Source organism: Scomber japonicus, chromosome 19 (assembly GCF_027409825.1).
Source record: "Scomber japonicus isolate fScoJap1 chromosome 19, fScoJap1.pri, whole genome shotgun sequence".
NCBI lineage: Eukaryota > Metazoa > Chordata > Actinopteri > Scombriformes > Scombridae > Scomber > Scomber japonicus.
In genome coordinates this window covers 10,865,899-10,888,439 of record NC_070596.1, presented here as the reverse complement: position 1 = coordinate 10,888,439, position 22,541 = coordinate 10,865,899, and the positions used below count along the sequence as shown (strand labels likewise).

Sequence of the window (22,541 nt, the reverse complement as noted above, 5' to 3'; positions counted from 1 at the left end):
CAGTCAATACCGCACTCCAATGACACCATGAGCAGAAGAATTATAGTACTGAAGTGAGTAATGACATCGAAAGCCAACTTGTGGAAAGAATTAAGGCAAGCCTGTATGCCATACAGCTGAACCAGTTGACTGACATTAGCAATACTGCGTTATTGTTTGTTTTTGTAAGATACTGCAGAGACAGTAATCTTCACAAGGATCAACTGTTTCGCAAAGAGTTTCCCACGAGAACTACTACAGAAAATGTAACTCCCTGCCTTGATGATTACTTCACAGAAAAAGTTCTTAACTGGAAAGAGTATACAGGTGTTTGCACAGACAGCGCTGAATCAGTGACAGGAATACATCATGGTGGTGTCAAAGAGATTCAAAAGAGGGCAGATCTTTTGCAGCTCTTGTACCACAGTAAAGTAAGGTGGCTTTCAAGAGGATGTGTCCTTATTTACCTTTTTGAACTGCGAAAAGAAGCAAACACATTTCTGGAAGAGCAGCATTCCCCTTTTGTTGAGCATTACACTAATGGTAATGTTTGTGCATAACTAGCCTACCTCTCCCTAATATATCAATGCAAGGCAGAAACAGCACAGTGTTTTTGGTTTCAGACAAAATTGAGGACTTCAAAAAACAACTTATTCTTTGGAACAGAAGATTCAAGGATGGATGATTTAACATGTTTTCACTCTTAAGTGAAACACCATTTGACCTTGCTTCATTCTGCAAACCGGCTTCTAGTCAATATCCTTCCCGGTCAAAATGGACAATTAGATTTCTGTTTGGAGCGGTCACAAAATCAAAGGCAAGGAACAAACTGAAAACAGCTTTGAATGCTACTCTGTCTCTCTCTCACCCATCCCACCATAACTTAATATTATTATTTCTCAGAAGCAAGCCCAAGTGTTTCACTGAGGGTAAGTAGTATATTTATTTAGCATTTACACTAGAGCTGACAGTAGCATACAACATATTTACAACATAGTTTATTCTTTCTCCTTTTTTGTCATGTTTTTTTGGTCCTCAGAAATGTTCAGAAACCAACGATCAGAAGTGGGCCTTAAGTTGAATATAGGGTTGAGAATATACTCCACTACTCACAACACAATGCAGGCTGCTGTGTGTGTGGAAGTACAGGTATGTCTTAAATTTCAATGATGGATTTCCCCCTTGAATGATGAAAATTTACCTTTTGCAAAAACACTGTCAGTAGCTGCTTTTCAAACAGCAATTCACATTCCTTTCAACCTTGTAATCACTGATATGCAGAGTATGATCATCTGCCAAATCCAACCCAACACCATGCCAACTCAGCCTTACTTCACCATTTACAATTTCAAGCCCAGCAAGAATGTGACGGCATCTACAGCACCTGTTTTCCTGAGCCAATCACCAGCATGTATTGTATATCTGTACTTATAAAACATGTATTATATGTCTTTGGTCTGCTCTGCAGTCCTGTGCTTGTGACTGTAAAATTGTGCCAGAATTGGATATGGTGCCCATCTCACATGTCCTGAAATCCTGAAGTCACAGTTGAACTGCATACAGTCTTTAATGAGTCATGAGGTGCTTTCCTCATTTTTTGGATCTATTTTCTTTACATGATAAATATTGTTGATCAAATTCAATAGATAAGGTGTTTATTACATCCATTAAAGCCTCTGAGTTCTGTTACTCCAAAAATATAGGTACATGTCAAGGCTGCTCACACAGTTGCACAGCCGTGGTGCATATGGGGCAGAGAAATATAGATATCTGAGGTAATGACTAGTTCCTAACCACCTCCACAACATGCTGCCAAAAGGATATAGGAAGGATATAGCTTTAGTCAGATTTACACTGTGTAGGTCTATAAACACCTTCTCCTTTTCCCTGCAGGACACAGTGGGAAACAGGTGATATCAGTATGTGGGGGAACTCATCTTGCTTTATAGACAGAAACATACAGGTGCCATATTAAAAATTGGTCTCTAGGATATCTTTTTTTGCCTGATCTATTCATCATTGTGATTTTCAGCCTATTATTGGCTTACACATGTGCACACATACACGCAGAAGATCATGCAAAGCATACTGTATATCCTGCTTTACTTTTTTTGTTATCATTAGTAGAACTTACAAAGCACAAGACAGCAGTCAGAAACAGATAATGCAATTACATAAGGTACTGTCTACACAATTCATGCTGTTTTTGTGTCCAATACCTGACGTTTAAATCATTTTGTGACAATATATTGTGAAGTCACTCTGAAAAACTCATTGAGTGCCATTATAGTACACGTACCTCTCTGTATCCCATAACTTAAGGAAACCAAAACCAGCAGGAAGAGGATCTTGAAGACTGAAATGGGCTCCACAAGCTTCATCTTGGTTCTAGAATGATCCATCTGGACAAAGCTTTTTGAAGTAATTAGTTAAATTCCCATGACAAGTCAGGGGACACTTCTGTTGGTGTGTTTCTTCAGTGTGTGCGTCTGCGTGTGTCTTAGCCAGGGACAGCCATGAGCTCTGTGCTCAACACAGACCAGCTCACTCACTATGTGTGTGTACAAGTGTGTGTATGTGTGTGTCTGTGTGTGTTAACCTTGTGATGGACAGTGGCAGCTGCTCGCTGTCCTCATGTACAGTCGCTCAGGCTTTGGAGCAACGTTTAAAGCTCCAAAGGCTCCAGTTCTAGAAGGCTACCCACAGTCACAGTAATCAACAATAGAGACAGTCCACTGTTTATACATCCAACCAGAAAAACAAGCCCCATTCATGATTTAGCTCTTTTAGTGGTATGGAAGCTAAGTCACATTTCTCTCAAGGCGGCTATAGCAGGAACTGAACTGGACTGCTGTTTATTCCAATACAAAACAAATCCACTTTTCATTGATATACAGTACAATTTTTTTGTTGCAGTTCCCCAACCCAATTTGTATTCAGTCTGGTCCAAGCTACAACATAGTAATACAGAACTACACCACACCAAAAGGAAACAAAAGTACAAACTTGATGGGTTGTCACATCACCCATCAAATGGAGACAAGAGAAGTTACTTTCAAGAACAGAGTGTCATGATAATACTGTTGAATACAGTAGGTCACAACATTATAAGTATATCAGTAACTTTCTTTATTCATAACATGCAGTCATATGCAAATAAACAATATGAATAATACATTAACAATTGAACACCACATCAAAACATCTGCTCACATGAAATATATTTACTGTTACATTTCACACTCTCACACACACACACACACACACACACACACACACACACCAGCCTTTGTGTCCACCTGTTGGTTGCCAGCCTGTATGTCCTGTTTTATTTTAGGAAAGGAATGGCATTTCAGTTCATTTGCTACTTATCCATTCTGCTTTGGATGGAGTCAACTATTGTACTCCCTCAGGAGGCTGTAAGCCTTTCACTTTGTCAGTAAGAAAAAAACTATAGCCCAGAGCTTTAAAAAAGGGGGGAAACAGTAGCTGTTGAGTTAACAAAAGTTTAAGTTATTTGCAAGATTGTTTGACTTGATTTTTTAAATTATAAACAAAAATTCTCTAACAACATACAGTATATGGCAATCTCACCATCATATGTGATGTTATGTATTTTGTCCTGTTATCTGACAAAAATAGTGTATTTCTTTCCCAGTGTTAAACCAAACCAGGTCCACATAATGCATGATACCCCTTCTTTTTAGGCAATATATATTTACCTTTGTTTGACTTTAGTCTCCCACCAGCAAGTCTTAGATAAAATCAGACACATGCTATACATAGGACAATCTAGCTACAGTGTCAACTCTTTCATTGATGACCCTGCTCACCACTGGGTGATGCTATAACACAGAATAACATTTACTGCATAGCAGATGGCAAAATAAGAGTACATTTAAAGAAGCAAATATGCCCTTTCAATATTTTGCTGTTTAAACTGTTTTCATTTCATAATGAAAGCAGTACACCTCTGAAGTATCTCAAATACATCCAGTAAACCAATGGGGAAACTATTTTTCCTGATACTCCCCAGTTCACCCCCTTCTATATCTTCAAAAATACCTAGAGTATGAGTAAGAGTTGATCTGATTGCTTGGTACTAAATCATTTCACCAACAGTTGTACGTATCTTCTATTCTGTTTTTTATATTGTATACTTCTTTGCCAGGGTCCACTGACTCAGCAGTATAATTCTGGACATGTGTACTGATCCTGTGACTCCCTCTGCTGACAAAGAAATGAACTGCTCTTGAATTCAAATGGCATGAGGAAACTTATCCCATAAACTAAATTTAGCAAACACAATTAAAAGAACATAAAGATGTCTTATTTACTCAGCTGAAGTTTGAATTTGCAGTCAAATGCATGATCATGGACCCTACTGTTGGTATGGAGCTGGATTACATGCATCCCATCGTCGTGTATATTCTTTATACATACATTATATTCTTTAGTTATCTGATGATGCAAGGGCAAATGATTGTCATTGACAAATACTTCTGCAAAAAAATCACACAACAACTCCTGACTGAGGGTGGACCTATACAGAAACTATGTATTCTTGATTTAGATTATGGAGCATTTTTAATATTATAAACAGAGAACAATTTCAGAATCTTTTATGGCACTATTCTCTGTAAAAGATCCTACCATCAAGAGTCAGAAGCTCTATTTGTTCCTTTGAAGCTGCTCTGTAAGCAAGATTGTTGTCCATATAGGGAACAAACATAGAGAACAAGCTTAATCTTTATCATGTCATTAACATCAGCAAACATTAAGAATTAGCATGTGTTCTCTATCATATAAAAACTGTAGAGCTCAAGCTCTCTCCACACCAGCTTTACCACCAGGATTACCTGAAACACCTGCCCTGGTGTGGCAGCATGGAATGTTTGCCCTGAATCAGGATGCAGTGTGAGTGCGTGGCAGTCATATGTGTGTGTAGGTTACTTTACTCTTTGATTACTATGTGTATTGGGTGTCTGTCTTTAGGCAGTCTTCCTGGATTGTTTTCTATGAACTTGTACTTCCCCCCCTTACTCACAATACCAACCCCCCACCCTCCTCTCTAGACACACACACACACACACACACACACACACACACACACACACCTACACACAAATACACACACACAAAAGGCAGTCATATCTGGTGTCAGTCAGTCAGCCCCTCCCTCCCTCTCAACACTGTCTCAACGTGCCCTGCAATAATTAACCAGCTGCTGCAGTGAGCTTACCTCCTACCACATGCACTGTACTCTGGACCTATGAGCACACACACACACACACACACACACACACACACACACACACACACACACACACACACACACACACACACACACACACACACACACAAAAGGTAGAAGACCTCAAACATGAAGTGAACCACCTTTAGTTGGTTGGAGATTGAAAGACTGGCCAGGTAGGACTAAATGTATGTTTGATCATCTTTGTTTTAGTGTGTTAACGTGTGCTGTACTATGGAAGTAAAATAGCTAAAGGTGCTTCTTTTATCCAGTAACAACATTCATTAATACAATTAAGTTGTGCTTGAATTAAATAGATATAACATTTTAATTAACAAGATTGAAGGCATTTCAGTCTAACCGCATGATAGAGTTAATCAGTTTGATATTACCTATATCAAACTGCTTAATCTCCTTTCATTGTCCGTAACCTGAGACAAACATTGATTTTACAATCAAGGATTCATGTGACCATTTAAAAGTTACGTATGTTGTAGTAATACACTGTTTGTGTGTGAACTTTGGAAGAATTAACAACATTTTTCATAAGTTTGTGTATCAAGTATAACAATTCAGCTTATGGGCCTCTTTTACTTTGATCAGACCGAACAGATAAAAACACATGTGACAACTTGTGTCCAGAACTGTCAGTGACTTAGTGTAACATAGTAAATTATTTTGTATTCAAATCAAACAGAGTCCAACAGAGGAACAGAGGGACACTGTGCTAATGTTACATATTTAGGTCAAACATGTGCATGTGAGGGGCACAGGTGTGTCGCAAGTGTCAGAAACTAGAATACGGTACAAAGAAAGAATGATAAAAAGGAATAGAGCAAGGAGGAAATGGAGATGGGTGACATACTGGAAGGCGGTACAGGGAGACACTGGGCGTGTCTTAGTGTACTTTGGCTTTGGCTTTCTTCCTGTTGGCTACACACAATTTGACAATGCTAAACTTGTATTTTACTTGTACATACACTGCAGCCTCTGCTCCACCCTCCCAATGAGTGTGGTCTTCTGGCTTTGACTGAGAAATACATTATGCATGGTTTTAAATAGCCTAGAGCAGTGCTTCTCAAACTTTGTCACATCAAGGACATAAACTAACACAAATTAGACCACAGACCCCCATCTGATAAGCTCTTATCCCAGGGTCTCCCATCTGGTAAGATTTTTGCTTTTAGATATTTTATTACAGAAAGTGTATGAAACCCATGACTAAAATACTGTCATTGTGTTACTTATGGATGGAATTATAGTGAAAATAAATTATTCCCCTTTTTGCTGGGGAGCCCCTGGAACCCCTTCAAGGACCAGTGGAGGTCCCCAGATGCCAGAGAACACCTTTCTGAATATTGCATCATATAGTTATTTAACATCTATCTATGAATCTATAAATGACTGCTTTGTCCACAAGTTAGAGCATCTTGATATATATTGCACTGTAACAGTTGGGTCTACTGGTGGTAATTATCGAAGAACAGCAAACTCTCTCAATTTTTTATCCATCCAACAAATCAGTTGTCTAACTAACATCACAGGGTAATGATTTAGACTTTTGGTCTCGTTCATCATTGCTAACAGTTGGTTTGCTTTGATTAATTTGTTTTCACTTCACAAGCAGCAGCTGTAACAATTGCAAGGGAAACCTTAAACTCTGAAGCAATACCTCACTAGAAGTGAAGTGGAACAGCCCACATGTGTACAGCCCGCTCACTGAATGGCACATGATTGAAATCATTCTTAACAAGGTGATATGTTTTTTCATCGAGAACATATTTATTTTAAAGCTGATGACAATGAAAAATTCAGGGTTTTTTTAGTGGGAGCCTTTGGCTTCAAGGCTTAGAGCTGTCTCTTTGTGCTAATAGTAAGGCTGCTGCTGCAAACACAACATGAACTCACAGGTTATTGACTTTATAATGTTGACTTTTTATCAGCAGTTCTCCTTTACTGTTGGCTTCAACTTGTGACATGCCTGTGATTTACAAATGACACACACACAGGTCTGATGTATTTGCTCCAGGGTGCCTTTAAACCTACATGTCGAGGCTTGAGAAACTCACAGTGAATCCCTCACATCAGTTCAAGTTAGAGGAGAAAGACATGATTCTTCATGCATCTCATGCACACAGTGTACCAAAAACAGCACAATAATCCTTTTTACTGCTTTCTTCTATGCTTTTCCTCCATATTTATGCTGCAGTGAGGAGACACAGTAACAAAACAAAAAATCCTACGTCCTCCGGAAATTAATAAAACATTTACAATATCCTTCAATATTTCATCACATGAGACAAAGAAAGAACAAAAATCTGAGGCCAAAACAGGGACAACCAACATAGCCAAACCAGAATTGTCCAATCTACCGCTGTATTATGGACAATGTTTTACCTTGCGTTTGTGTGTGTGTGTGTGTGTGTGTGTGTGTGTGTATGGGGGGGAGGGTACATTTTCTCGGGGAGATAAAGCTTGTGAAGTAGCATATGTGCATGAGAATATTTAAATGATGACCTCAAACATAGATGATGAAAGCTGCTGTAACAGAGTTAAAAACAAATGAATCACAGCAACAGCATCTGTTTTATTCTATCCAAAAATAGAAAAAAAATGTTGACAGATTATTCTTATTATTAAGACTACTAATTCAACTCAGCTTGTTTAGTTACATAAAGCAAGCATGAACGCATCATCATCCAGTAGTTACTGACCAGAGTGACCTCTTATAGTCATTGCCATGTCCTCTCTTACCCTTCTCCAACTCCTCCTCTATGCTTTTTTGACCTTTATTAAACTTTATTATGTAAGAGTACATTTGGTTTTGTCCAGCAATGCTCTCTGTCATGACTGTTCAGTTATAAACATGCACACCTGGGAGTCACTGTGTAAAACCAGGATTTACAAATGAGCAAATGTGCAGCTCTAAATAGTTGGTAGTGGTCTGCATGCTCTGCCCCTCGTCAGTTACCTCTGAAACTATGTTGACATCCAGAAATAAAGGCAGATAAGAGTGTCTCTACACAAGTAGCACAAACAGACTGACTATGTAGAAGTATTACATACTAAACTAAAGAATCATTTAAAAACAAGTTAAACCTTCCTCTCAATTAATTATAAGTTATTATTAATTAATTACTCAGTTGCACTCATGACTCATCCTTTATCATACATACAAACATGAGTCAGTGTAATTTTAGTTTCATCTTGTTCTCCCTCAGCTGCACATGATGTAAACATTAAAATGAACTTTAAATACTAGTATTTTTCCCCTTGTATGAAATTTTCTGAAATATTAACAGTTTGTATTTCTTAACATCTTGTAGAAAATACACATGAATTTATCACAGGTGGAACAAATTTTACATATTAAATCGTATATGGAAGATACACACATGTGAAATATAATCCTTAACAAATGATCAGTACCGTATATTAGTTTTAGATTGATACTGTGGGATTTTCCAATGTTTAGGAAGTAGGTGTACTGCACCTTTAAATTTTGCTCTTGCTGGGGTTAAATGCTCTGTCCCACTCTACAAGATTGAGTCAGTCAAAGTCAGGGAGTGGTGAGGTTACTGGTGTAACAGCTGCTGAATACCTGAGATATTTCTTACCAGCAAACAGGCTGAGACAGAGAGACTTGGAAAGAGTGAAAGAGAGAGAGGTAAACAAAAAACGTGTCTCAGTCTGCTGTGTCATTCAGCGAAAAGTGGCAAAAGAAGAAGAAAAAGACAAGAAGCAAGAAAAAGGAGAGAAGTTGAAAGAAAGGCCACGTGGATATACCAACAATATCTTTTAACAGGCACAGGCTTCAGTGTTTCTGACCGAAGAATAAACAAATGGCTGGGTCTACACTGTCATCACTGGTCACTGGGTGGAGTACTGTTATTAAATCTCTTGGAGACAAGCACAAAAAAAGAAAGTGAAAGAGTAAAGGCAGGGCCAGAGAGAAAGAGAGAGAGAGAGAGAGAGGGTGAAGGATAAATATAACACAAAATCTTAAGAGAGGGAGAGAGAGAGAGAGACTGGAAAGAGATATTTAAAGCACAGAAAGAAGAAAGGGACAGAGACAAAGAAACAGGATCAAGAAGGGGGCTCTGATTTGCTATGATAGAGAAGGTAAGACTCGAATCTCCAATATGCATTTGTTTATTTTTGGAAGGAGTGGTTACTGTGTTGATTGTGCAAATACAGTGCAGTTGATTTTCAGTGCCTGTGCTTGCACCATGTTGACATACGCCTTTATCTAAGGAGCATGAACACGCACACCGGAGTGCCATTCAACAAGTCAACCCCCTTTAACATTTGTCTCCTGCCATCCAGCTCAAAATGTAGCCATGTCTGAGGTTTACACGACGGCACAAGATGAAGATATTGCTACTGTGCACCTGATTAGTTTGCTTGTTTGTTTGTTTTCTCTGCAGTAGTTGATACAACCAGAGATGAATGAAGCAGCTCTTCTCCCACTGATCCAGGCAGGGGAAGGGAGGACATTGTCCAGGTGAGTCGGTTTATATGCTGTCTTAATCTTGAAAGTACTCCAATTCATGATGCGGTCACTGTTAAGCTCAGTGATTAACTACGAAATGATTAAAGATCCCCACTAGACATGTTTTAACGTGTGTAAGAAACACTCTACTATAAATAATAATGTGTAGTATGTTTTTTTCTTGTTAAAATTCTTGAAGTTGCATTAACCTTCATTAAAAATCTCAGCTGGATACAAGATGTCTTTGCTCTGTGTCATTGTGTGTGCACTGGAGGCTTCAGGTTTCCATATCTAACTTGTGTGAGCTGCACATTGAGTTACAATTGGCTGCAAACAAGTTGTGATGTCACAAATCCTACTTGTAGGCACACACCTTAAACTCAGACTTTCAGTGAGTTTAGAGAAACTTTCTCCATTCAGCAGATTAATGTGAAAAGTGTCAAACTCTGCACGGACAGCATTCTGCACAGTGAAGCTCAAACAATCAATGTCAGAACGAGAAGAAAAACATTTTTGAATGGAGGGAGACTTTAAGGTTTACTTACGTTTGAATACAAAACATTGCAAATGCAGATCCTTGTTTAGTTCCACTGTGTTACTGTGCTGTTTTGTCATTCATTGCTATTCATTTTAGAGCAGAGTTTCTCTCGCTGATGAATACCTACAACTGCTTCCTGAAGGATCAGATTCAGCTGCACCTCAGTTACTCACAGGTATTATTTATGTTATAATTATATATCTGTTTTGTTTTGTTTTTCCAGTTGATTGATTTTCCAATAAATATCTTCTGTCAGACCTCTAATTAGATATTTCAGATATCTCTCATAACTGGAGCAAGTCATAACTCCTCTGAAACATGTCTCTCATCTTATCTTAGTGTATACTTCGACATAAATGGTATTTTTAGAAGACTGACGTCTGATGTATTAGCGATGAAACAGCAGCTAATGAAATTAGCTACAGTACCATTATCGTGCCATCTACAGTGGTACAATTATGAGATCTATGACTGTAATTATACACCATGCAGGTGTCTGTGGGTCTGTCTCTGTAACAGGGTGGTGATGGAGAGGTCGTAGTTGAAGGCTTCCTGAATATCTCCTGGGGAGTACGAAGACCCATCAGGCTGAAAATACAGGATGACAAACAGATGCTTCCCCTTTCTCCTGTGGTCACACCTGACCCCACTAGTCCAGTCAGCCCACTCGGAAACAAGAGGTTGATTTCAGCTTTTGTGTAATATCACTGATTATGTCAATATCTGAGCAAAATGTGAAGAGCTTTGCACTGTTTGTATTCACAAGTTTACAGAATATGGTTCTGGTCAGCAGAATTTCTTCTATCAAACTTTTTGGTGAAAGGATAGTCTCAGCATAAGCAATAAAACATTTGGATTCACTTATTTACCTTTTAGATTACATTACCAAAAGTACAAGTACTATTTATTTCTGTAGGGCTCTGGATGGGTGGATGGGTCATTTGTTTACATGTCAGATTAGGAGCTTTTCACTGTCCAAGCAAGGTAACACTTTGACTCACAACATATGACTTTCAGAAAGATGTTGTGAAGCTGTGCTTTTGCACAGATCCCTCTCACAGTATGTGGTTCAGGATTCATGATATAGACATATTTTTTGAAGTGAAACAAACACTGTAGAAAGTGACATCAAATAACCCTTGATTTCTACATTAGTAAGCCTGAATAAATTCCTGTTACAAGTCTTAGTTTGCAGTACATTTAGTCCTTAATGGAATTACACAATAAAGTCTAGAGCTGAAAAATGTTACATGTCAAGATTAAAAAAATGTCTGAAACTGAATTTACTGTGTGTTCCTTTCTACCTGCAGGTGGCTATAGGATGACTTTACATGTTTCTGTCGTCTCCTCTCTGTCTCTCTCTCTCTCTCTCTCTCTCTCTCTGCAGGGGTATGACACGGTGGGGAGAGTACGTTGATCTTCATCACATAGACGAGATGGCTGAGACACCGCAGGAAACAGTTGTCACCACTCCTCTACCAGGTTCTCTTTCTTTCTCTCCCATTTCTCTGTAAGGATTTCAGAACATTAACAGCTCAACTAAAAGTTTTAACTATGGCTATTCTATTATGTCAAGTCTCAGAGAACCTGTTCTTAATAGAAGGCTGTATAAATATTGTTTGTTACTAAGTAGGAACAAAACAAGAAATCAGTGTGATGCAGAATGAGACTGATTTTCCACTCAGTCCACTTTTAAATCCCTATTTTCAACTTTCCATAAAAGTCAAATGTTAGGAGCCACTGTGTGCAGCGAGATGAGCATTTTTATGATGGGTGTTTCTGCACACTCCAAAGGCCCTGCTGTTTACGAGACCAGCACACTGCGTCCTCTGAGGCCCAAGAACTCAGAGCTGGAGGCGGAGTCAAACCTGTTTCGCTGCATGAGTGATGCCTCATTGGTGAAGAGGAGGAGGGGCAGAGGCAAGTCAATGGAACAGAGAGAGAAAGAAAGACAACATCGCTTTTCTATTAACGGACACTTTTATAACTATAAGGCAGGTTTCCGCTCAACATCTCTCTGTGTAATACGCAAACTTTCCCTACTTTACTAAAAAAGATTTTCTCTCTTTTTTCTCCCATCTGCACTGCATCTCACCAGTCACTTATTGTTTTTTTTCCAGACCTCTATCTTCACTCCATCCTTTGGTACTTCAACTAAAGTTCGTATTTCTAGCAGGATGACCACAGACCAGGTCATTGAACAACTACTACACAAGTTCAAGGTGAGTTTGGTTCTTGAGGCTACAGAATATATCACTCAAGTATAAATAGACAAAAATATCAATCAGCAGGAAAAAGTATGTTCTGTATGTGGCACCACATTGGATAAACTTAATCTTAACTATAAATTTACAGAGGATGAAACCTGTAATACCTAATATTTATGTTCCTCTTTCTGGAATTAGTAATTACAGACAGTGTATTAAGAATGAAAGGATTCAGGTAGATGATCATCATCCCAAAACAGGCTCTGAGTGGGTTCATCAATATGTCACCAAACCGAGGTCATCCAACTTGTCCTCCAGCTACATACTAGAAATATTCATCATTACTTATAATCAGTACACAACTGAAAAAAAGGTTTTACAAGCCTCCTAAAAAATTTAACCCTGAGGAAAAGAAAAAAAAATCACCTGAAATTCAGACCTCCATCTGCCCACCAGAACTGTGTGTTTACTATACTGTACATGTTAATAGTATTTTTTTTCCCCTGTGATTTTATCCTGCAGATAGAGAACGATCCCCAGGAGTTTGCTTTATACTGTCTTCACCAGAGTGGAGGTATGGCTCATCAGCAAATTAAAGACATAGACAACGTGAGACAAACACGTCAGATGTTCCAGTAACATCTGTAACTTTCTGTTCAGAAAAGAGGAAGCTGAGTAACAGAGACCAGCCCCTATGGGAGCGCATACTGCAGGGGCCCTCTGATGACATCATGAAGATCTTTTTGATGGACATGGATGAAGAAGAAGTCAGCAATGATGTGAGTGCAACAGTCCCACCCAAGAGGGGCTAAAGAGTCACACTCAAACACTTACGTGATGAATCAAGAATATCTAGAGCAAGTACTGGCAAAATACTAATATATTAAAATAAAACACATTTACCATGAAAGTACAGAGCTATCATTGGCTTGGAATAATTCTTACAGTTTCAGTATCGATTGGAGAGTTTACAAATACAACTACTACTACAATACTTAAAATCTCAAGTGAAAGCATCTTACTGATGCAGTGATGCATCACAGTCTGATTTAAATGTTATCCTCTACAAATTTGATTAATTGTATTATGTTGGTCCTTCTCCTTTCCTCTCCATTAGGTAGCCCAGTATCTGAACTTGGAGCTTCCGATCCTGGAGCACGTTCTACTGCAACTCAGAGATGAGGAGAACAGAGAGATACAAAGGGTCATTGGCAAGTCAGTATATGATTTTGTACACTTCAAGTTATTACTTAAAGGATGCTGTCAGCTTTCATTGATTTGGATAGTGTGCACTACCTTACCTAGACAATATTCATTTTCTGTGTTTAAATTATTGTAGTAACACTTTTATGCCAGGTGATGGCGCCAATATATTTTTTAATTTAGTTGATTTGCAGCTTATTCATGGTGTGTGCTTGTATCTGTGTGTGTGTGTGTGTGTGTGTGTGTGTGTGTGTGTGTGTGTGTGTGTGTGTGTGTGTCAGGTACCATCATCAGCACAGACTACTTTCCCATATGCTGAGCATTAAGATGTCACCTCACATTGAGACCAGTGTCTGACCGCTGCTGATCTGAATGACTGACACAAGATGTGCAGAACTCTGAAGAAGTTTGTAGATTTTCTTTAAAAACACATTGAACATGCAACAATGCAAAAGTCTGGATTTGAAATTCAGAGGTGAGAACACTACATGACATACTGTACTGTTGGCATTACAAATAAACAACCAAGAAGTAACAAAGTACATGATATTTTCGAGCCTTATGCTCACAAACAGAGTCACTTATGCAAATTTTGGAAATTTTGTACAGTAAAAGATACAATTGTCAGATGATTTTGTAAATAATTGTAAATAAATATCATTTATGACATGACCACTTCTGTGTTGTGCTTCCTATCTGGGGGGGAATGGAATGGGACACAGGAGAGAGGCACAGAGGTTAATTATAGGGTTAGATTAGCTTCTTCCCCAGGAAGTGAAGAGGCTGGCCTGGAAGACCCCAAATTAACCAAAGAACAAAACACAGAGTGTGGGGTCCACATTCTGTTGAGGTGGCATCTCTACCACCTCCTGTGACCCCCACTGGACAAATTCCTGCCAGCGCTGTTTTTTTGGTAGGGTTTGACAATCAGGCTGGGTGAACCCATGCAGCTGTTGTGCAAAAAACAAAAAAGCCAGAGTTGTATAGTTATTTTGGATTTTATGGACAATGGAGGAAGCATTCTATGGTTTGTAAATCAGCATTACTAGATTGCATCTGACAGCAGGCTTTCAGCATAGGGGGCACCACCCTTTTTACACATAATAAGTCTGCATATCCAATATAACACACCCTGCTGGATTATGAGGATATGCAGTGAATGATATTGTGCTCATTCTGCTGTCACTACTCATAAATCACTGGATTCAATTTAACTGACAGTCATTCCTGACATCTAGAAGGCATCCGAACATGTTTTAATATTGTGTTGCCCAAGTTACCTAAGAGAAATCTAACATCCTGGGTTCAAAGTGATGATATGAGATCACAGGATGGTTTGATTTAAAAGTCTACTCTGAACCGGAGGCGAGTGGTTTCCAGCAGTGTGCACCATACTACTGGAATGAGGTGCAAAACAAACCAAAGTTTGTGTGTGTGTATAGGCGGGTGTGGGGGAGAGAACTGCCTACAAGTGGAAAACACTGTCATCCTAATTGTTAAATAATGGTGCAGTGCAGAGTGAGCGGTGCCAGTGCTGCCTGAGCTGTTTAGTGGCAAAGACTTTATAATCGCTTGCCAGACCACCAGACAGCCTCATATTACCCAGCTATGAAACACATTTTCCCTTGACATGATGAATGACAAAATGAGAATAAATGCTAACTGTTTTTTTTTTATTGAAGGGTAGAGTTTCCATGTGATGTTTACTGAGGAACCCAAACTTTTAAAGGTTTTAAAATGGAAAGATTGTGTACTTAGCATGACTTTCCTGTAGCCCCGTCTGTTGTGGAAGGGATCCACAGATGTTTGGTTGAGTAATCCCCAACTGAAGAGAATATTCAGACTCTATTATAGTATATACATTTTCACCTTTACCGAAATACCAAATAATAACATGAACATTACCTTTCTATATTTCATGTGGGGTTTATGAATGAGGAAGAAAGTTGAATTTCTGATCAACTGATCTGTGGATCTAAAGCTACTGATACTACAGGGAAAAAATCATCTCTGCTTAATGAGACTAAGAAACATGTTAAAGTGTTATACTATGTAATATTAAACCTATACATGTCCAACTTTGGCTTCATCAGACTAGACTTGCAATAGAAAAAGTAGTTGGGCCTTAAACAGAAGACATTTGAAATGCTTGGTTGTGAACCAGCTCATGTATGTAAAGTGATGTTTATACTTTGGTTTGTGTGTGTTCACTGTTAGTCCTCTTAGCCTTGTGCAAACTGTGATAACATAACAGTCAAATAGTGAGCAGTTTGTCCAAATACTGTAGCTATAGTGCATTATTACTGCTTTCTGATTCAGAAATAAATCATATGTGTAAACCAGATGTTACACATAGTTATAAACTTATTGTTAACATTAAAAAATATATTAATTAGTGAAGCTTTGATGTTATTATTTCTAACCCTGTATGAGGTTCTGCTCAGTCTCTTCTTGACATGTAAGAGGGAAGAAGGTGATGATCCTGGACAAAAGTCAAATTACAGTAAATTGTCTCTTCCTTTGAAAAATATTGTTCTGCAAGACAATATTATCAACAATTTTCCATCAGTATATGTTTGTATTTTTTCCCGATGACTGCCTTCACATCAAACTTTGGAAAAGACATCATTATACCCAGTACAGATTCATCTGTGCTGATACGACACAGGGATGGCATGTCTGAGTAGAGAAGTCATTAAAGACACATCATCAATCCTGAAATTATTTTAAGGCATTAATGCTTGATTGAATTAAGAAAGTGATAGTAGGGGTTAAATATAGTACAGGAAAGGTGATTCAAACCAAACCATGCATAACATGTAAATGACTTTTTATTGTGACTTTTCAGATATTGTGATTAAAGATTATCAGCAGGTTAAAAGATGTGATGTGTGAGAACAGATACATGCTCGAGATTCACAATGCAGGATAAACATAGTATAGATTATTATCATTCTTTTCAGGCATTTGAAATAAAATGAAGGCAATTCTGCTGTCACAAGATAGTATGAGCTGTTTTCTCAAAAATCATAATGAATGACAATGTGTGCAATGTGTGTCATTTACAGTATGTATATAACTGATTATTCATTTATATAAAAATTCAACCATCCAATATACCATTAACAAATCATGTGTTCTTCACCTTTTGCCTACAATGTCCTCACCAGTGATCGATGAGTTATTTCCAAAAATATCAGCAAAGATTAGTTGTATTACAAATTTGAGTAGTGATATCACATGTTCTCCATAAAATAAAAGAATGAGAAATAAAGCATTAGGGTTGCAAAATTCTGGCAATTTTCAAACTTGGAAACTTTCCATGGGAAATAACGGGAATTAACAGGAATTAACAGGAATAAACCGGGAACTTACTAAACTGAAGGTATGTTGTTATTAGGGAACTTAAATATAGTTGTGTAAAATAATAGTTTAGCATAATTCTGACTAAAACAACCAGATATCATGCAGTACAGTTGAATATCTATGCTATCACATGCTCACATAGCACACTGTTTACCGCAGGGCTGAGACCACGCCCCCTACATGCACTGTGCATACCGAGACCACGCCCCCTACATGCACTGTGCATTCCTCCATCACATGCACAGATGATTTCTACAATTCTGGACCACACTTTTGAGCCCAGAGCACACAAGTTGAAGCCAGACTTTTGAGCCTGTGGACTGCACAGTTGTTTTTTTTCTGTTTGATTGTTCAACTTGATCATGTTCAACTTATGAATGAATCTGTTTTAATTGTGTCTGTTTTAATTGTATTATTTTGCTTATAACTAAACAATTACCTGTCCACTAAATTACCCTCAATTGCCATTAATTCCCATAAATTCCCATAACTCCCATGGAAAGTTTCCAATTTGGAATATTTCCAAAATTCCCCAGCTTAACTTCCCATGGAAATTTACCAGAAACTTTCCAGAAATTTACCGGACATTTTCCACCCCTTTGCAACCCTATAAAGCATCAAAGGAATACAACACAATTCCAAACTACAAACATGTCAAACAAATACCCAACATATGGTTTTGCTCACCTTTTCCAAATACATTTTATTTGTTCATTAATCATCCTCTACCAAAACCCTCCACCACTTTAAATGAGCTATAAAACATGTGTTCATAAAAAAAACTCATCAACATTGTATAAAAAAGAATGCAGAGAAATACAGTTAAGCCTTTTAAAGAGTTAGACCTTCTCCACTAGTTTCCTGCACTTGTGTCTCTGCAGCTCATGTTTGTTGTTGCGGGGGTTCCAAGTCACCTCAAAGTGGCACTTCAGATGCTGCGGAGAGGGAAAAAATAATAACTGTTGTTTATAGGAACTGGGAAATCTAAACAGAGTAGCTTAGGCAATCATATAATGGAGCTTGTATGCTCAAATTTGTAAGACGGGTGAACCTTTGACAAATAATGGCTCAAATTACAACAGTCTTTATGTTATGAAAGAATATAATACAAGCATATGTGCAACAGATGATTCTAATGCTGTATGTGTTACAATACAATGAAAACTGCATATTAAAGAAATATCACTAAGTTTAATTCAACTCTATAAACACAAATAGAAAACAGATTTACCTTCTTCTCAAGACTGCAGCTGTCCAAGTCATGATTTTCACTCTTGAGACACTTGGTTTTTGCCATGATGGCATCAATCTTGAAGTTGATCATGCTGGTCACCTAATGAGACAAATAATATTACATGTTGTGCCTCTATAATAGGATTGCATGGTGGTGACATGTGTGATATGTTGCATTTGAGTTCATTTGTTTCTAAAAGATGAATCCAACCTGACTCTGAGCAGCGGTGATGGTGACCAGTTTGAAAATTTTCTTGCCCTTGGAGTGTGTGTTGAACATCTTCACAGCATATTGAGTTGCCTCCTGAACCTCAGCTGAGTCTGGACTCCGTTCAAACCAGCCGCCCAATAGAGGTACTTTTTCTATGTGGCAAGTAAACACACACACACAAACACAATTTAAATGTATTTCTCATAATGATGTCCATTAAGAAACCTGTGCAATTAAAAGAACACCCATATTTATATTAATGCATTCACTCCAACTGAGGTTTAGAAGTTTGGATGGTCACACCTCTTGTACATTGGTTGGCCTATCCAATAAATTATTTAAAAAAATGTTTTTCTTAAATTTGGTAACAGTTTTCGTAACTGCATGAAATCAAAGGTAAACTCCACCAAGTGTTACAATAAGATGTATCAAGCTTCGGATACACAAACAATATTGTAATCAGGATCAATTCATTGCTGGTTTGGCTCTGCACGTGTTTGCTGACAATAAGTTAAATATAGAAAATCTGGAGCCATCTCCTCTAAATGGCAACAAACAGTCAAGTGTAAAACTGATAATAAACTGAAGTCCAACATAGTCCAACATTTTTCCTTGTGGACAAATTAAAGTCAATATTCAATTTGAATCAAACACACAGTTTGCTACTGCACTGGTGGGATGTTTATCCTGTAAACACATTTGGTGAATAGCTCTGACAGATTATTTTTCATTCCCAAAAAAATGACTCCCAAATCCAACTCTGCCAAATTAAATACATTCTGACCAATGACTTTCTCCCACTGATTGCTAAGCCAGTCTGTGACTCACTGTACCCAACCAGACTGCAGCATGGAGTCACTGTCTGCACTCCTGAGTACATACAGGCGCGACTCGTTTTGCCATTATGTCATACAAACAAATCCTGTCAGAGAATGAAATGTTTGCACAGTGCTGTTGTTATATTTGATTGTTCCAACTGATTTAAGGTGGAATCACTTTATTGCTGGGCTAAGACAGTCTTCTTCTTGCATACCTGCCAGCATTACTGTACATGTACTTGTGCTTTTCCTGTTTCTCAACATTCCTGGCTGATAGGGATAAAGTAACTGACTTCCCTGCCTTTGCCTTGAGCTGTCGTGTATTTAATTTGAATAGTTATTATACTCATATCTTGTGTGTTGTTGTTCCTCTGTAAAATGCTTTCCAAACACATGTTATTTCACACCAAATCAAATGGGCAGAGTTGCAAATGTTTTGTTTGGCTGGTTTCTATGTCTAGATTGTTAGTCATGGTTCTGACACAGGTGTCTTTGTTGCTGTCATTGTAGCATAGATGTATTGTATTGTTCATGTCTATAAAACCCCCTCTTTCCATCTTGCAAGCCCTGCTTTGTTCCACACATTACAACATGATCAGTCACACTCAGTTATATTTACTTCACTTGACTCAACTGGGCTTGATGTTAAAAAAAACTGTTTTATCCAGATCACCCTTACATAAAGCACTCATCAGTATTCAGGGGTGCTTAACAGTAAAGGGCTGTTTCATAATATTTTATTGAAAGAGAAGGTTGCCTTAATATTAAATGTAGAAACAGAAAATGAGCATGTTATTATTTTGGCTGCAGTTAATAAAGGTATGTTCAAATAGAAAGTTGCCACAGAGTAAATGACTTGCTTTGTGGTTTCATTTATCTTATGAAAAGATGCATAGCTTGTGGTGGATGATGGTTAGTTCCTGGCATTTTATCACTATGAGAATTATGGGATACATCACTTTAGACAGTCTTGTTACCAAAATGAAAAAAAATACCTCAAAAGTATCATCCAGGCAGTTTTTTAAACTATCTAAAAGAAAGTGAGACAAAGTTTGTTCTATGTCTTACAGTATTCCCTTATCTCACTTGCATTTCAGTAGCATCACTCCACTTCTATGAGCCAACACTTTTTCACATTTCTTGTACCTATCTCTACTTACTTGTTGTGATGACTTCCTCCACAGGCTGATCTCCCATACACAGCTGGATAGCTGACAGACATATCACCACTGACAACGGAAGAGACATCTTCAATTGTTGGCCACAGTGTGCGCTGCTCCTCACAAGGACTTGTTATAAGTGAATCTCCTTAAAAAGGTCAGATGATTTGAGTTGAACCACTTGCCAGCCAACTCGTCCAGATGTCCTGAAGTGTTAGCTACACACTGATGGTTTCTGGATCCACCAAAATAGCAGGAAAAAAGAAACACATTGAAGAGAGTTATTGGGGAAAAAAAGGCCTATCATAAACCAGTTTGCCATATATTCAAAAATAAGACTTCAAAATGCTGCAAAAATGACAAATAGGTACAAAGAGAGAAACATTATAACAAGTTACCTTTCTGACACAGGAAAAATAGGACTTCCACTCTTTGAATCCTTGAGCACTGGTGAGGCAGACTGAGAGACCTAATGTGGAAGAGCGAAGGAGGGAGGGAAGGACAGGGTACTGTTTGTGAATGGCAGTGGCTGTTCAGTATTTAAGCTGTGGTATGTTTAACAGAGCGGTGAAGACCACACCCACCCGCTGACTGGTAATGACGCCATATAGGGATTTAACAGCCATCAGCGGCTTTGGATTATGTGTGTGTGAGAGAGAGAGAGAGAGAGAGAGAGAGAGAGAGAGAGAGAGAGAGAGAGAGAGAGAGAGACGGAGAGAGAGAGAGAGAGAGAGAGACAGGGAGAGAGAGAGAGAGAGAGAGAGAGAGTGGGGCTAGGTAGGTGGGAGGTTTGTTGTTGATGTGTGTGTGTATGTGAGTGATGATGCGTGCTATTGTGTGTGTGCGTTGATGTGTCTGTGTTCTTTGTGCACTTGCATTCATGTGTGACGTGCGGGCGTGTTGTCTTCATCTGCATCTGTTTATGTGGATGTGTGCATGCTCATTGAGTCTTTTTTCTTTAGCGGACGAGGCACTTTTGTGGGGATGTGACTCAAACTCTCGGCTGGTAAAATCGTTTGGCAGCCGGTGAGTCACAGTGCGAACGATAGCACACAGCAGAGACACATAACACATGAGTTCTAGGTACATCAGCATCCTGCCCAGAACTGTTGTGTTATTACTTGATAAAGGATCTGCACTATTTGGATTGCAGAGAATGAACACACAAACGTCAGCGAATGGAACTGAGAGGATTAAATGAGCTCTGTTTACATATGGTGGCTGACTGACTGACATTTCTTTTTTTAGCATGCCCTTTTTTTGCATAGTAATGGAAGCAGAAATGTATCAGTATTGAATTCTAATCTTTATGTATGGGGTGCCAGCTTTGTATCAGATTCTAATCAATGCTGGTAGCATGCCAGTAGCTGAAAAAATAGGCCTACACTCTATGATTTTAATCAAAAAGCATTAGCCAATTGCCTGCAACATGTGTTTTTGTTTGGTCCACTGGGAGGCAGAGGAACTCCACACAAAGTCCTGAAAAATTGCCAAAGTAACATTAGCATTCATTTGGAGTTGTCCCACCAGATGAATGTAAGCTCAATATTCACTCTACTATTAGCTCTGTGTTGGCCTCCACCAGCTGCTGAGAAAAATATCTGGCTCTTTAAGTAGATGTCCTACTCTTCGTCAGTCATTCTCACTAAATTTGTCAGTCTGCCACTAGGGTTTTGGGCAGGAAGTGTATAGTGGGTTCCTCTGAGCTTGTTTACGGCCGTCTGCTGCTGCTGGAAACAAGATGAAAATAGTAAATGTGTCATTAAAACAAAATAAACAGCTAAAAGAGGTTTAAACTCCACAGTGCTTCAGAATCGAGTTTTTAATTGATTTGCGGAAATTTACATATATCATGCACATTATACTAATTCATATAAATGTATACAAAAAATACAAATACAGTAACAAGATGACCACAAACAAGGCAAATAAGGTTACGTTTTTAGTTTGAATGTAATCAGACTAAAAAGCAGTACTGGCTGATTTCAGAGTTTCCCTGAGGTTTCTGGTGTGCATGTAAATTACCATATACTACACAGTATACTCTGTCTTAGGTATGTAATGAGTCATGATGGACAGC

At 38.4% G+C, this 22,541-nt stretch overlaps 3 protein-coding genes across 7 annotated transcripts in view; 1 reads left to right on the top strand and 2 right to left on the bottom strand.

The window, feature by feature from the left end:
* Window positions 1-2,360, bottom strand: part of musk (muscle, skeletal, receptor tyrosine kinase) — a 36,171-nt gene extending 33,811 nt beyond the window's left edge. The window contains exon 1 of the mRNA XM_053340552.1: window positions 2,279-2,360. Coding sequence (XP_053196527.1) covers window positions 2,279-2,360 — 82 coding nt within the window. The remainder of the gene's footprint in view (window positions 1-2,278) is intronic.
* Window positions 2,361-5,329: 2,969 nt separating this feature from the next.
* rassf6 (Ras association domain family member 6) lies at window positions 5,330-14,342 on the top strand. 5 transcript variants are annotated; one of them, XM_053340315.1, is made up of 11 exons: window positions 5,330-5,409; window positions 9,661-9,737; window positions 10,360-10,438; window positions 10,783-10,943; window positions 11,651-11,745; window positions 12,058-12,257; window positions 12,384-12,485; window positions 12,993-13,044; window positions 13,131-13,249; window positions 13,588-13,685; window positions 13,955-14,342. In XM_053340315.1, the coding sequence occupies exons 2-11, from the start codon at window positions 9,679-9,681 to the stop codon at window positions 14,028-14,030; spliced, it is 1,041 nt and encodes a 346-aa protein (XP_053196290.1). In that variant the 5' UTR covers window positions 5,330-5,409; window positions 9,661-9,678; the 3' UTR covers window positions 14,031-14,342. The 5 variants fall into 5 exon arrangements, with proteins under 5 accessions (XP_053196290.1, XP_053196289.1, XP_053196291.1 ...); XM_053340314.1 differs by having other exon boundaries at window positions 5,365-5,425; window positions 9,664-9,737; XM_053340316.1 differs by having other exon boundaries at window positions 5,383-5,421.
* A 2,427-nt stretch (window positions 14,343-16,769) lies between these two features.
* si:busm1-57f23.1 (uncharacterized protein LOC368621 homolog) lies at window positions 16,770-20,648 on the bottom strand. The gene is made up of 5 exons (XM_053340222.1): window positions 20,462-20,648; window positions 18,484-18,635; window positions 18,271-18,372; window positions 17,727-17,974; window positions 16,770-16,818 (listed from the first exon to the last, which is right to left on the bottom strand). Exons 1-4 carry the CDS (start codon window positions 20,547-20,549, stop codon window positions 17,879-17,881), a joined length of 438 nt encoding a protein of 145 aa, XP_053196197.1. The 5' UTR covers window positions 20,550-20,648; the 3' UTR covers window positions 16,770-16,818; window positions 17,727-17,878.
* Window positions 20,649-22,541: the final 1,893 nt, after the last annotated feature.

Bases quoted from the DNA above. Each gene is read 5' to 3' on its own strand.
- si:busm1-57f23.1 (XM_053340222.1), bottom strand. From the start codon at position 20,549: ATGTCTCTTCCGTTGTCAGTGGTGATATGTCTGTCAGCTATCCAGCTG. The intron at 18,636-20,461 runs GTAAGTAGAGAT...CTTGCCACATAG, and splicing joins GGAGGAAGTCATCACAACAA to AAAAAGTACCTCTATTGGGC. The intron at 17,975-18,270 runs GTAAATCTGTTT...CCCTCTCCGCAG, and splicing joins GCTGCAGTCTTGAGAAGAAG to CATCTGAAGTGCCACTTTGA.
- rassf6 (XM_053340314.1), top strand. The intron at 12,258-12,383 runs GCAGGTTTCCGC...TTTTTTTTCCAG, and splicing joins GACACTTTTATAACTATAAG to ACCTCTATCTTCACTCCATC. The intron at 13,045-13,130 runs GTATGGCTCATC...CTTTCTGTTCAG, and splicing joins CTGTCTTCACCAGAGTGGAG to AAAAGAGGAAGCTGAGTAAC.